This window comes from Mustelus asterias, chromosome 31 (assembly GCF_964213995.1).
Source record: "Mustelus asterias chromosome 31, sMusAst1.hap1.1, whole genome shotgun sequence".
Lineage (NCBI taxonomy): Eukaryota > Metazoa > Chordata > Chondrichthyes > Carcharhiniformes > Triakidae > Mustelus > Mustelus asterias.
In genome coordinates, this window is record NC_135831.1 from 3372887 (window position 1) to 3388074 (window position 15188).

Here is a 15188-nt window from a genome sequence, read left to right on the forward strand (position 1 = left end):
CCATTCAAAAGTCTGACAGCAGCAGGGAAGAAGCTGTTCTTGAGACGGTTGGTACGTGACCTCAGACTTTTGTAGCTTTAAGATGCTGAGGGCTGTTGACAGGGTGGGATGTGGAGAGGATCTTTCTTCTTGTGGGAGAAACTGGAACTAGGGGGCCAGTGTTTAAAAATAAGGGGGACCCATTTGAGACGGAGATGGGGAGAAATGTTTACTCTTAGAGGGCGATGACTCTCTGGAACTCTCTTCCTCAAGAGAGGCTTAGTGGTATTATCGCTAGACTATTAACCCAGAAACTCAGCTAATGTTCTGGGGGACCCGGGTTCGAATCCCGTCACGGCAGTTGGTGGAATTTGAATTTAATTTTTAAAAAGTCTGGAATTCAGAACCTACTGATGACCCATTGTCGGAAAAACCAATCCGGTTCCTTTAGGGAAGGAAATCTGCCGTCCTTACCCCTGTCTGGCCATCACGCAAACCAGCCTCCCATCCATTGACTATGTCTACACTTCCCCCTGCCTCGGGGAAAAGCAGGCAGCATAATCAAGGACCCCACGCGCCCCCGGACATTCTCTCTTTTCCACCTTCTTCCGTCAGGAAAAAGATACAAATGTCTGAGGTCACGCACCAACCGACTCAAGAACAGCTTCTTCCCTGCTGCCGTCAGACTTTTGAATGGACCTACCTCGCATTAAGTTGATCTTTCTCTACACCCTAGCTATGACTGTAACACTACATTCTGCACTCTCTCCTTTCCTTCTCTATGAACGGTACGCTCTGTCTGTATAGCGCGCAAGAAACAATACTTTTCACTGTATCCCAATACATGTGACAATAATAAATCAAATTAAATGTGACTCCAGAGCCAAGGCAATGTGGTTGACTCTCAACTGCCCTCCAAGGGCAACTAGGGATGGGCAATAAATGCTGGGCCCAGCCAACGATGCCCATGCCCCGCTAATGAATATGAAAATAAGCTGTGAATGTTTTTAAACACAGTAAGAAGTTTAACAACACCAGGTTAAAGTCCAACAGGTTTATTTGGTAGCAAAAGCCACACAAGCTTTTGGAGCTCCAAGCCCCTTCTTCAGGTGAGTGGGAATTCTGTTCACAAACAGAGCATATAAAGACACAAACTCAATTTACATGAATAATGGTTGGAATGCGAATACTTACAACTAATCAAGTCTTTAAGAAACAAAACAATGTGAGTGGAGAGAGCATCAAGACAGGCTAAAAAGATGTGTATTGTCTCCAGACAAGACAGCCAGTGAAACTCTGTGGGGGTTACAAATAGTGTGACATGAACCCAATATCCCGGTTGAGGCCGTCCTCGTGTGTGCGGAACTTGGCTATCAGTTTCTGCTCAGCGACTTTGCGCTGTCGTGTGTCGCGAAGGCCGCCTTGGAGAACGCTTACCCGAAGATCAGAGGCCGAATGCCCGTGACCGCTGAAGTGCTCCCCAACAGGAAGAGAACACTCCTGCCTGGTGATTGTCGAGCGGTGTTCATTCATCCGTTGTCGCAGCGTCTGCATAGTTTCCCCAATGTACCATGCCTCGGGACATCCTTTCCTGCAGCGTATCAGGTAGACAACGTTGGCCGAGTTGCAAGAGTATGTACCGTGTACCTGGTGGATGGTGTTCTCACGTGAGATGATGGCATCTGTGTCGATGATCCGGCACGTCTTGCAGAGATTGCTGTGGCAGGGTTGTGTGGTGTCATGGTCACTGTTCTCCTGAAGGCTGGGTAGTTTGCTGCGGACAATGGTCTGTTTGAGGTTGTGCGGTTGTTTGAAGGCAAGAAGTGGGGGTGTGGGGATGGCCTTGGCGAGATGTTCGTCTTCATCAATGACATGTTGAAGGCTCCGGAGGAGATGCCGTAGCTTCTCCGCTCCGGGGAAGTACTGGACGACGAAGGGTACTCTGTCCACTGTGTCCCGTGTTTGTCTTCTGAGGAGGTCGGTGCGATTTTTCGCTGTGGCACGTTGGAACTGTTGATCAATGAGTCGAGCGCCATATCCTGTTCTTATGAGGGCATCTTTCAGCGTCTGGAGGTGTCTGTTGCGATCCTCCTCATCCGAGCAGATCCTGTGTATTCGGAGGGCTTGTCCGTAGGGGATGGCTTCTTTAACGTGTTTAGGGTGGAAGCTGGAGAAGTGGAGCATCATGAGGTTATCCGTGGGCTTGCGGTACAGTGAGGTGCTGAGGTGACCGTCCTTAATGGAGATGCGTGTGTCCAAGAATGCAACCGATTCCGGAGAGTAGTCTATGGTGAGTCTGATGGTGGGATGGAACTTGTTGATGTCATCATAGAGTTGTTTCAGTGATTGTTCACCATGAGTCCAAAGGAAGAAAATGTCATCGATGTATCTAGTGTATAGCATCGGTTGAAGGTCCCGTGCGGTGAAGAAGTCTTGTTCGAACCTGTGCATGAAGATGTTGGCATATTGAGGTGCGAATTTGGTTCCCATGGCTGTTCCGTGTGTCTGGATGAAGAACTGGTTGTTGAAGGTGAAGATATTGTGGTCCAGGATGAAGCAGATGAGATGTAAAATTGCATCTGGAAACTGGCAGTTGTTGGCGCTGAGCACTGAGGCCGTTGCAGCAATGCCATCGTCATGGGGGATGCTGGTGTAGAGTGCCGATCTGTGTCTGTGTTCATGAATGTCCACAATGTATGTAGGAATGTAGGACACAATGTACTACATTGTGACGAGGAGCGCTCCTGGTTCAACTGCTCCATGTGTGCCGAGTTTCTGTAGGAAGTCCGTTGTGTCGCGACAAAAGCTGGGGGTTCTTTGTACAATGGGTTTCAGGATGCCCTCGACATAGCCGGAGAGGTTCTCGCACAGGGTCCCATTGCCCGATATGATGGGACGGCCGGGTGTGTTTGCCTTGTGTATCTTCGGGAGGCAGTAGAGATCTCCAACGCGGGGAGTACGTGGGATGAGAGCACGGAGGGTGCTCTGAAGGTCCGGATCAAAGGTCTTGATCAGAGTGTTGAGTTGACGGGTGTGTTCTTTGGTCGGATCTGCAGGTAACTGTCTGTAGTGTTCCTCGTTGTTGAGTTGTCAGTACACTTCTTTGCAGTAATCCGTTCTGTTCAGTATGACGATGGCCCCTCCTTTGTCTGCTGGTTTGATGACAATGTTGCGGTTGGTCTTGAGAGCGTGGATGGCGTTACGTTGTGCTTGGGTGATGTTCGGGGCTGTCTTGTGAGTGCGGCTGATGAATTTGGTGTTGACGCACCTCCTGACGGCTTGGGCATACATGTCAAGTCGAGGGCAGCGGCCTTCCGGAGGAGTCCAATTCGACTCTTTCCTCTTCGGATGCACTGCGGATCTCTCTGTCGGCTGTTCCGGTTCATTGGCTGTCTCATTGTGTTCGCTGTTGGCCTCTTGGGGTTTGTGGAAGAACTCCCGCAGCCTCATTCGCCTGATGAATTCCTCTGTGTCTGCTGCGAGACTGATGGGTCTATTTTGGTGGTGGGGCAAAAATTAAGCCCTCGGCTGAGAACTTCGATTTCATCTGGTTGAAGTGTGTAGTCGGACAAGTTGACAATGGACTTCCCTGCAGTGGTACTGTTTCCTACTGTGGTACCGGGGAAGGCTTGGTTGATGCTGGTGGTGATGCCGAGTTTCTCAAGTTTCCTGTTCTTGGTGTGCATGTAGATGGCGTAGTTCCGTTGTCTCGTCTGCTTGGCAGAGTTTCACACCTGGTCTGCGTCCTGAGCGCAAGTTGAGACTATGGATTCGATCTTGGTTTCCAGGCTGCGGCGTTTGCTGTAGAGTTGGTGTATGAGGTGGTTGAGGAGTGTGAGAGAGGTGCGACGGCAAAGTCTCTCAGCGTAGTCTGTGTTATAGGTTGACCTGAGTGGGTTCGTGATCCGTAGTCCTTTCGGTATTTTGTCTGCTTTCTTGCAATGTTTTTAAGACAGGGCTAGATCGATTCTTGATTAACAAGGAGGGGTGAAAGGTTATCAGGAATAGCAGGGGTGGAGGCGATGCAGATTTAAGGCTCCAATCAGATCAGCCATGATCTTATTGACTGGCAGAACAGGCTTGAGGGGCCGAATGGCCTACTCCTGCTCCTATGTTTGATTTTCCAATACAAGCGCACAAAGGCGTCAGTAGGAGCCTTCGTCCGATGGTGGGGGGCTCCCCATCCCACTGATGCTGGGGGTTAAGTCATCATCCAGGAGCTGCCCACTGTCGTCCCTCTCCCTGCCCCCCGGCTCGCCGTCAGGGCTGGGGGCGGGGTAGATCTGCCGAGGGTCGGGCAGCAGCAGGCTGTACCGCACCAGCTTGATGCCAAAGGGCCTCCGGGCCAGCTCCCTCATGGGCACCAGGCACCTGCGGTGAAAGCGGGCAACAGACAACAGGAGGAGGCAGTTCGCTAACAGCACAAGGGCGAGGGCGAGGCAGTGGAGGAGGAAGAGCAGGTAGCAGCTCGAACCCCAGGGGCCCAGCGCCTCGAGGAGGCCAAACATCCGCCCCCAGCGGTTAACTGAATCCTCGGGGCTGGCGGAGGTCGGGTGGGATCGACTGGTGGCCTGAGGGCTGCTGCGAACCGTCAGGGCCCCGTATCCAGGCGTGCTGGATTTGCACAGTTCCAATGGGGAAAGCTGAAAGAGGGGTCGCCCTTCCATGCTAATGGGGGTATTGCAAATAATGCCTTTGTCATCGAAGGTTCCATTGCCACAAGACATTGCTCTCTCCATCAACTCCATCCATTCCATCAAATACTCAATGTCACAATTACAATGCAATGGGTTCCCAGACAGAAGGAGACAAAATGCAGGATTTATCCCAAAAATCTCCCGAGGAATTGTCCTGATCTGGTTGTTGGAGATGTCTAAGGTTGTCAGATTTCTCAGGCTGTGGAGTGAGTTATTGGGGAATCTCTCAATGCGGTTCCCAGGTAGGATTAAGTGTCTGAGATTCCCCAAGGAATCAAAGATGCCATCGGGAATGACCCGGATCGCGTTCCCCTTGACGCTGAGCTCCTCCAGGGACACCAAGACGTCGAACGCTCTCTCGGGGAGATCGGGAATCTGATTGTGGTCGAGGACCAGCTTCCTGAGGTTCCGGAGGTTCCTGAAGTCAGGAATTCCGGTCAAGGAGTTGGACGAGAGATCCAATTTTTCCAAGGGGAGTGGAGAGTCCGGGTCAAAGTGTTGAATCTGGTTGTGGGAGAGATCGAGGTCTTTGAGGTGCGGGAGGCTTTGGAACGAGGTTAAGGGGACAGAGGAGAGGTTGTTGTAGTTCAGTAAGAGGATCTCTGTATCCGTTGGGAGAGGATGAGGGATGGACACAAGGGACCGGTGACTGCAGTTGGTTCCTCTCTTACCTTCCAGATCGGTGTATGAGGCACAAATCTCCGGGGGAGGAGATGTCTTGAACAAATTAACGGTGGAAATGGATATGTGGGATCTTTCTGTGCCTGTGGGCGTCTGAGGGGCCGTTCCAATGGTTGTCACACGTGACAGATTCGTTCGAGCGGGAATTTGACAATCGGGATCCCATTCCATCCCGGCGGACTAGAACAAACAACACTCTTGGAATCGGACTGTCCTATACTATCGTAAATACATCCTTCAACATTCCTAATCCATTCTGTAAAGTTCTCCACAGTGTCGCAATCACAATGCCACGGATTGTTGTAAAGATAGATGTAAGGGGCAAAGATGTTCTCAAAGCCTCGAGGAAATGAACTTAGATTGTTGTTTGAGATGTCAAAGGTGTCCAGGTTTTGGGCGCCTTGCAGAGAGTTCCCAGGGAATCTCTCGATTCGGTTCCCAGACAGGATTAAGCGTGAGAGTTCTTCCAACTGGTCAAAGATGCCATCGGGAATGACGCGGATCGCGTTCCCCTTGACGCTGAGCTCCTCCAGGGACACCAAGACGTCGAACGCTCTCTCGGGGAGATCGGGAATCTGATTGTGGTCGAGGACCAGCTTCCTGAGGTTCCGGAGGTTCTTGAAGTCAGGAATTCCGGTCAAGGAGTTGGACGAGAGATCCAACTTTTCCAATGGGAGAAGAGAGACCAGGTCAAAGTGTTGAATCTGGTTGTGGGAGAGATCGAGGTCTTTGAGGTACGGGAGGCTTTGGAACGAGGTTAAGGGGACAGAGGAGAGCTTGTTGTAGTTCAGTAAGAGGATCTCTGTATCCGTTGGGAGAGGATGAGGGACGGACACAAGGGACCGGTGACTGCAGTTGGTTCCTCTCTTACCTTCCAAATCGGTGTATGAGGCACAAATCTCCGGGGGAGGAGATGTCTTGAACAAATTAACGGTGGAAGTGGATATGTGGGATCTTTCTGTGCCTGTGGGCATCTAAGGGGCCGTTCTGATGGTTGTCACAATGTGACAGATTTGTTCGAGCGGGAATTTGACAATCGGGATCCCTTTCCATCCCGGCGGACTAGAGCAAACAACACTCTTGGAATCGGACTGTCCTATACTATCGTAAATACTTCCATCATTGAACTGAATCCATTCTATTAAATTGGGCACAGTGTCGCAATCACAATGCCACGGATTGTTGTAAAGATAGATGTAAGGGGCAAAGATGTTCTCAAAGCCTCGAGGAACTGAACTTAGATTGTTGTTTGAGATGTCAAAGGTGTCCAGGTTTTGGGCGCCTTGCAGTGAGTTTCCAGGGAATCTCTCGATTCGGTTCCCAGACAGGATTAAGTGTCTGAGATTCCCCAAGGAGTCAAAGATGCCATCGGGGATGACGCGGATCGCATTCCCCTTGATGCTGAGCGCCTCCAGGGACACCAAGACGTCGAACGCTCTCTCGGGGAGATCGGGAATCTGATTGTGGTCGAGGACCAGCTTCTTGAGGTTCCGGAGGTTCTTGAAGTCAGGAATTCTGGTCAAGGAGTTCGACGAGAGATCCAACTTTTCCAATGGGAGAAGAGAGACCAGGTCAAAGTGTTGAATCTGGTTGTGGGAGAGATCGAGGTCTTTGAGGTACGGGAGGCTTTGGAACGAGGTTAAGGGGACAGAGGAGAGGTTGTTGTAGTTCAGTAAGAGGATCTCTGTATCCGGTGGGAGAGGATGAGGGATGGACACAAGGGACCGGTGACTACAGTTGGTTCCTCTCTTCCCTTCCAAATCGGTGTATGAGGCACAAATCTCCGGAAGAGGAGATGTCTTGAACAAATTAAGGGTGGAAATGGATATGTGGGATCTTTCTGTGCCGGTGGGCATTTGAGGGGTCGTTCTGATGGTTGTCACAACGTGACAGATTTGTTCGAGCGGGAATTTGACAATCGGGATCCCTTTCCATGCCGCCGGACTAGAACAAACAACGCTTTTGGAGTCGGACTGTCCTATACTATCGTAAATACTTCCATCAACATTCCTCATCCATTCTGTAAAGTTCTCCACAGTGTCGCAATCACAATGCCACGGATTGTTGTAAAGATAGATGTAAGGGGCAAAGATGTTCTCAAAGCCTCGAGGAAATGAACTTAGATTGTTGTTTGAGATGTCAAAGGTGTCCAGGTTTTGGGCGCCTTGCAGAGAGTTCCCAGGGAATCTCTCGATTCGGTTCCCAGACAGGATTAAGCGTGAGAGTTCTTCCAACTGGTCAAAGATGCCATCGGGAATGATGCGGATCGCGTTCCCCTTGACGCTGAGCTCCTCCAGGGACACCAAGACGTCGAACGCTCTCTCGGGGAGATCGGGAATCTGATTGTGGTCGAGGACCAGCTTCCTGAGGTTCCGGAGGTTCTTGAAGTCAGGAATTCCGGTCAAGGAGTTGGACGAGAGATCCAACTTTTCCAATGGGAGAAGAGAGACCAGGTCAAAGTGTTGAATCTGGTTGTGGGAGAGATCGAGGTCTTTGAGGTACGGGAGGCTTTGGAACGAGGTTAAGGGGACAGAGGAGAGCTTGTTGTAGTTCAGTAAGAGGATCTCTGTATCCGGTGGGAGAGGATGAGGGATGGACACAAGGGACCGGTGACTGCAGTTGGTTCCTCTTTTACCTTCCAGATCGATATATGAGGTGCACGGGGGCGCAGATAAGGAATCCTTGAAGAGGTATTGGAGACAGAGGATTTGCAGATACAACATCCTCAATAGCCACATTCCTAAGAGTGAAAACCAGAAGCACAACAATTGTAAGTCTCGACCATCACTTCCATACTCCTGACCCATCTCCACTGAGTGATCAACCCCTGGTCATTGACATCCCAATGGAAACATAGAAACTAGAAACAAGAGTAGGCCATTACGGTCCTTCGAGCCTGCTCCACCATTCATTATTATCATGGCTGATCATCAAATTCAATATCCTGATTCCACCCCCCCCCCCGGCCTTCCCCCTCATATCCCTTGATCCCTTTAACCCCAAGAGCTAGGATTCCGGTCTCCGAAGGTGTACACATTAGGTGAATTGGCCATGGTAAATTGTCCCTTAGTGTCCAAAGGTTTGCAGGTTAGGTGGATTGGCCGTGCTAAATTGCCCCTTAGTGTCCAAAGATGTGAAGTTTAGGTGGATTTGCCATGCTAAATTATCGCTTAGTGTCCAAAGATGTGCAGGTTAGGTGGATTGGCCATGCTAAATTACCCCTTAGTGTCAAAAGATGTGCAGGTTAGGTGGATTGGCCATGCTAAATTGTCCCTTAGTGTCCAAAGATGTGCGGGTTAGGTGGATTGGCCATGTTAAATTGTCCCTTAGTGTCCAAAGATGTGCGGGTTAGGTGGATTGGCCATGTTAAACTGCCCCTGAGTGTCAAAAGATGTGCATGTTAGGTGGATCGGCTATGCAAAATTGCCCCTTAGTGTCCAAAGTTGGGTAGGTTAGGTGGATTTGCCATGCTAAATTGCCCCTCAGTGTCCAAAGATGTGAAGTTTAGGTGGATTGGCCATGCTAATTTGCCCCTTGTTGTCAGGGGGATTAGCAGGGTAAATACGTGGGGCTACGGGAAATGGCCTGGGTGGGATTGTTGTGGATGCAGGCTCAATGGACCTTCTGTAGGGTAGGAATTCTCCGATTCTGTCTCAAAGAGCTTCACACGGATGTTGGACGCAAATCGACAAGCGAGAAAGGGGAAAGAACTGATAGGAGGAATCAGTAAAAGCAGGGTGTAGGATGTAGGATTTAAGGAGTGTCTCAAAGAGAGAGATCGTGGGACAGACAGGTTTTGTGAAGAAATCTCAGAGCTTAAGACACTGCGGCAAATGCAAGCCTGCCTTTGTTATAACACCTAACCTGCACATCTTTGGACACTGAGGGACAACTTAGCACGGCCAATCCACCTAACCTGCACATCTTTGGACACTAAGGGGCAATTTAGCACGGCCAATCCACCTAACCTGCACATCTTTGGACACTAAGGGGCAATTTAGCATGGCCAATCCACCTAACCTGCACATCTTTGGACACTAAGGGGCAATTTAGCATGGCCAATCCACCTAACCTGCACATCTTTGGACACTAAGGGGCAATTTAGCACGGAACATCCACCTAACCTGCACATCTTTGGACACTGAGGGGCAACTTAGCATGGCCAATCCACCTAACCTGCACATCTTTGGACACTAAGGGGCAATTTAGCATGGCCAATCCACCTGACCTGCACATCTTTGGACACTAAGGATCTATGCCTCTCATAATTTTCATAGAATCATAAAATTCCTACGGTACAGAAGGAGGCCATTTGGCCCATCGAGTCTGCACTGACTACAATCCCACCCAGGCCCTATCCCCTTAACTCCATGCATTTACCCTGCTAGTCCTCCTGACACGAAGGGGCAATTGAACATGGCCAATCCACCCAACCCGCACATCTTTCAGACTGTGGGAGGAAACCGGAGCACCCGGAGGAAACCCACGCCAACATGGGGAGAACGTGCCGACTCCACATGGACAGTGACCCCTTCCCTGACAGCACTCAGGGTGCACCTACACCTACATCTGCAGGCGGGTTCAAGATGGCGGCTCACCCACCACCTTCTCAAGGGGGGGTCAATTCGGGATGAGTAATAAATACCAACAGTGCCCACTCGAGGGAGTGGCAGTGGGAGTGTGCACGGCCAAAGACTTAGTTGGAGACAAAACTGGGACTGGTCTGTGATGCTTCTCGCAGTGGAATAGCCCCATGTCTTTGCTGAAAGGCCCCAACAGGGGAACGGGATTATACAATTCCACCTTGGGGGGGGTGGGGTTGGGGGGGGGCAAAGTAGGGGGTTGGAGGAGGGGGTGCGGTGGTTAAGCGTCACGCCTTTGGAAAGCAGATCTTAGGACTCACCGTCCACTGCCAATACCGTGGGGACAAGGCACAGCAAGATCCCAAAATCTATGGCCAGCGGATTCTGTGCGGAAGATCTCGCGGGGATATTAGATTTTTCTGCTGGTTCAGTTGGACATGCCTGCTCTCTCCACCGACCCGTGTCGCTGTGTTAGTCAGAGAGACCTTTGCCCCAATGACCACTGGTTCCAATTTGAGGCCCTGCCCACTGGACCCTGCCCCTTCCCAGCATTCAGTGCACAGCCCTCCCTCCCCCACACCACCCAAGGGCCCTGGGCCAAACTCTGTTTTTTTAAAAAAAGTTTACTTATTCGTCACAAATATGTCTTACATTAACGCTGCAATGAAGTTACTGTGAGAATCCCCCAGTCGCCCCACACTCCAGCGCCTGTTGGGGTAACACTGAACGAGAATTTAGCATGGCCAATTCACCCGAACCAGCACGTCTTTCGGACTGTGGGAGGAAACCGGAGCACCCGGAGGAAACCCACGCAGACACGGGGAGAACGTGCAGACTCCACACAGACAGCGACCCCAAGCCGGGAATCGAACCCGGGTCCCTGGGGCTGTGAGGCAGCAGTGCTAACCACGGCGCCACCATGCCCTGGAATGATGGGCTCAAAGGTGAGGGAGTTTAAAACTAGAGGGCATAGGTTTAAGGTGAGAGGGGGAGAGATACAAAAGTGTCCAGAGAGGTAATGTTTTCACACAGAGGGTAAGATGGGTACAGAGGGATCTGGGGCAAACGTGGGCAATTGGGACGAGCTTAATCGTTTAAAAAAAAGGGCGGCATGGACAAGCTGGGTGGGAGGGCCTGATTCCATGCTGTAAACCTCTGTGACTCCATGTGATTCATAGAATCCCGACAGTGCAGAAGGAGACCATTCAGTTCATCAAGTCTGCACCGAGCACATTCCCACAAAGGCCCCATTCCCAAAACCCCCTGCATATACCCAAGCTAGTCCCCTTGACATTCAGGGGCAATTTAGCGTGGCCAATCCACCTAACCTGCACATCTTTGGACACTAAGGGACAATTTAGCATGGCCAATCCACCTAACCTACACATCTTTGGACACTAAGGGACAATTTAGCATGGCCAATCCACCTAACCTACACATCTTTGGACACTAAGGGATAATTTAGCATGGCCAATCCACCTAACCTGCACATCTTTGGACACTAAGGGATAATTTAGCATGGCCAATCCACCTAACCTACACATCTTTGGACACTAAGGGATAATTTAGCATGGCCAATCCACCTAACCTGCACATCTTTGGACACTAAGGGACAATTGAGCATGGCCAATCCACCTAACCTGCACATCTTTGGACACTAAGGGGCAGTTTAGCATGGCCAATCCACCTAACCTGCACATCTTTGGACACTAAGGGGCAATTTAGCATGGCCAATCCACCTAACCTACACATCTTTGGACACTGAGGGGCAATTTAACATGGCCAATCCACCTAACCTGCACATCTTTGGACACTAAGGGGCAATTTAGCATGGCCAATCCACCTAACCTGCACATCTTTGGACACTAAGGGGCAATTTAGCATGGCCAATCCACCTAACCTACACATCTTTGGACACTAAGGGGCAATTTAGCACGGTGAATCCACCTAACCTACACATCTTTGGATACTAAGGGGCAATTTAACATGGCCAATCCACCTAACCTACACATCTTTGGATACTAAGGGGCAATTTAACATGGCCTAAGCACCGAACCCGCACCTCATCTTAGACAGTGTGAGGAAACCAGAGCACCCGGAGGAAACCCACGCAGACACGGGGAGAGTGTGCAGACTCCGCACAGACAGTGACCCAAGCCGAGAATCGAACCTGGTTCTGTGAGGCAGCAGTGCTAACCCACTGTGCCACCCCTGCTTCTGGTTTCTATGTAGCTTGTTTTTTCAGAACTCCTGCGAATGGCCGTGGGGGGACGTCTCGTCATGTGAAAGGCGTTAGCGAAGGCACAGGTTGTTGTTGTACACGGCGTGGCCGGATTCAGCCACGGCAACGGTAACTGTGAGAGACAAGCATGCTGGGAATTATAGCCAAGCTGGGTCGGACACAGATGCAGGTCAGAGAAGGGCGGCACGGTGGCACAGTGGTTAGCACTGCTGCTTCACAGCTCCAGGGTCCCGGGTTCGATTCTCGGCTTGGGTCACTGTCTGTGTGGAGTTTGCACATTCTCCTCGTGTCTGCGTGGGTTTCCTCCGGGTGCTCCGGTTTCATCCCACAGTCCAAAGATGTGCGGGTTAGGTTGATTGGCCATGCTAAAAATAAATTGCCCCTTAGAGTCCTGAGATGCGTAGGTTAGAGGGATTAGCGGGTAAATATGTGGGGGTAGGGCCTGGGTGGGATTGTGGTCGGTGCAGACTCGATGGGCCGAATGGCCTCCTTCTGCACTGTAGGGTTTCTATGATTTCTAAGGCTACACCATTAAAGGAAAGACATAGAAAAATAGAAACATAGAAAAACCACAGCACAAAACAGGCCCTTCGGCCCCACAAGTTGTGCCGAACATATCCCTACCTTTTAGGCCTACCTATAACCCTCCATCCTATTAAGTCCCATGTACTCATCCAGGAGTCTCTTAAAAGACCCTATTGAGTTTGCCTCCACCACCACTGACGGCAGCCGATTCCACTCGCCCACCACCCTCTGTGTGAAAAACTTCCCCCTAACATTTCCCCTGTACCTACCCCCCAGCACCTTAAACCTGTGTCCTCTCGTAGCAGACATTTCCACCCTGGGAAAAAGCCTCTGAGAGTCCACCCGATCTATGCCTCTCAACATCTTATATACCTCTATTAGGCCTCCTCTCATCCTACGTCTCTCCAAGGAGAAAAGACCGAGCTCCCTCAGCCTATCCTCATAAGGCATGCCACTCAATCCAGGCAACATCCTTGTAAATCTCCTCTGCACCCTTTCAATCTTTTCCACATCCTTCCTGTAATGAGGCGACCAGAACTGAGCACAGTACTCCAAGTGGGGTCTGACGAGGGTCTTATATAACTGCATCATTATCCCTGGACTCCTAAACTCAATCCCTCGATTGATAAAGGCCAGCACACCATACGCCTTCTTAACCACCTCCTCCACCTGCGGGGCCGATTTTAGAGTCCTATGGACCCGGACCCCAAGGTCCTTCCGATCCTCTACAGTACTAAGAGTCTTTCCCTTTATATTGTACTCCTTCATCCCATTTGACCTGCCAAAATGGACCACTACGCATTTATCTGGGTTGAAGTCCATCTGCCACTTCACCGCCCAGTCTTGTATCCCATCTATGTCCCTCTGTAACCTCTGACATCCCTCCAGACTATCCACAACCCCACCAACCTTCGTGTCGTCGGCAAACGTACCAACCCATCCCTCCACTTCCTCATCCAGGTCATTTATGAAAATGACAAACAGCAAGGGCCCCAGAACAGATCCCTGGGGCACCCCACTGGTGACCGACCTCCATTTAGAAAATGATCCATCTATACCCACTCTCTGCCTCCTTTGGGCAAGCCAGTTCTGGATCCACAGGGCAGCAGCCCCTTGGATGCCATGCCCTCTCACTTTTTCTAGAAGCCTTGCATGGGGAACCTTATCGAACGCCTTGCTAAAATCCATATAAACCACATCTACCGCCTTCCCTTCGTCAATGTGTTTAGTCACATTTTCGAAGAACTCCACCAGGCTCGGAAGGCACGATCTGCCTTTGACAAAGCCAAAGATATTGACAAACTGGAAAGAGTGCAGAGAAGATTTACCAGAATGTTGCCAGGACTGGTGGGCCTGGGTTTTAGGGAGCGGTTGGCCAAACTAGGACTTTATTCCTTGGGACATAGGAGAATGAGTGACGTATCTGAGGCGTTTAAAACCACGAGGGGCAGAGATAGGAAGAACGCACAAAGTCTTTATCCCAGGATAGAGGGAATTGAAAACCGGAGGGCAGAGGTTAAAGGTGAGAGGGGAAAGGGACCTGAGGGGCACCTTCCTGACGCAGAGGGTGGTGCCTGTATGGAATGCCAAAGAAAGTGGTCGAGGCAGGTATAATAGCGACATTTAGAAAGCATTTGGATAAGTACAGGGATGGGAAAGAATTAGAGGGATATGGGCCAAACGCGGGCAATTGGGACTAGCTAGGAGAGCAGCATGGATCGGTTGGGCCGAAGAGCCTGTTCCCATGCTGTGGTGCTCCATGACCCTATGACCTGTCCTGGGAGAGGTTACTTGACATTCCTTTGTTGACCAATTAAGGATGGTTGTTTAGGCCGGTGTTAGGCATCCCCTGAGCCTTTGTCACCATACACGGTGAGGCTACGTACCTTACATGCCGCCCTGGTATAACCGTTTGGGAGTGGCTGACGAGTAACTCCACTGGCTACAATCGAATATTGCCATCAGTTTCCGGTGGTGTCATTGGCTGGAGTCCAGAGAACTTTCTGGAAGGATGTGCGAAGCTTAAGATAAAAGAAGTCTTTGTCCTCGCCAGAAGTGTGAGAATGGCATTGGCAACGTGTGCCCCGAAGATAGCTTCAGAGAAGGACCGAGAGGAAGATTCGTACTGGGAAGCGGACCTGGCCAGTTCACCCATGTGGGTAGTATTTGCATTCACTCAAAAACTTAAAGATAAAGAGTTCAAATTGGAACTAAAATTAAACTAGAGTTTGGCCACTTTGCACGTTTTATTATTGTATTGGGATAGAGTGAAAAGTATTGTTTCTTGCGCACTATACAGACAAAGCATACCGTTCATAGAGTACATAGGGGAGAAGGATTTGATTTATTATTGTCACATGTATTGGGATAGAGTGAAAAGTATTGTTTCTTGCGCGCTATACAGACAAAGCATACCGTTCATAGAGTACATAGGGGAGAAGGATTTGATTTATTATTGTCACATGTATTGGGATACAGTGA

At 50.3% G+C, this 15188-nt stretch overlaps 2 protein-coding genes across 2 annotated transcripts in view; both read right to left on the reverse strand.

The window, feature by feature from the left end:
• Window positions 1-1026: 1026 nt before the first annotated feature.
• LOC144481702 (uncharacterized) lies at window positions 1027-5679 on the reverse strand. Its single transcript, XM_078200845.1, has one exon. The coding sequence runs from the start codon at window positions 5526-5528 to the stop codon at window positions 4125-4127; it is 1404 nt and encodes a 467-aa protein (XP_078056971.1). The 5' UTR covers window positions 5529-5679; the 3' UTR covers window positions 1027-4124.
• Window positions 5680-6183: 504 nt separating this feature from the next.
• Window positions 6184-15188, reverse strand: part of LOC144481626 (uncharacterized) — a 30605-nt gene continuing 21600 nt past the window's right edge. The window contains exons 3-5 of the mRNA XM_078200762.1: window positions 14654-14882; window positions 10261-10406; window positions 6184-8097 (exon numbers count right to left, since the gene is read on the reverse strand). Of these exons, the coding sequence (XP_078056888.1) occupies window positions 6332-8097; window positions 10261-10406; window positions 14654-14882 (2141 nt within the window). The 3' untranslated portion in view covers window positions 6184-6331. The remainder of the gene's footprint in view (window positions 8098-10260; window positions 10407-14653; window positions 14883-15188) is intronic.

What these genes read in the sequence shown, in the direction of transcription:
- LOC144481702 (XM_078200845.1), bottom strand. Translation starts at nt 5,528, where the DNA reads ATGGAATGGGATCCCGATTGTCAAATTCCCGCTCGAACGAATCTGTCA.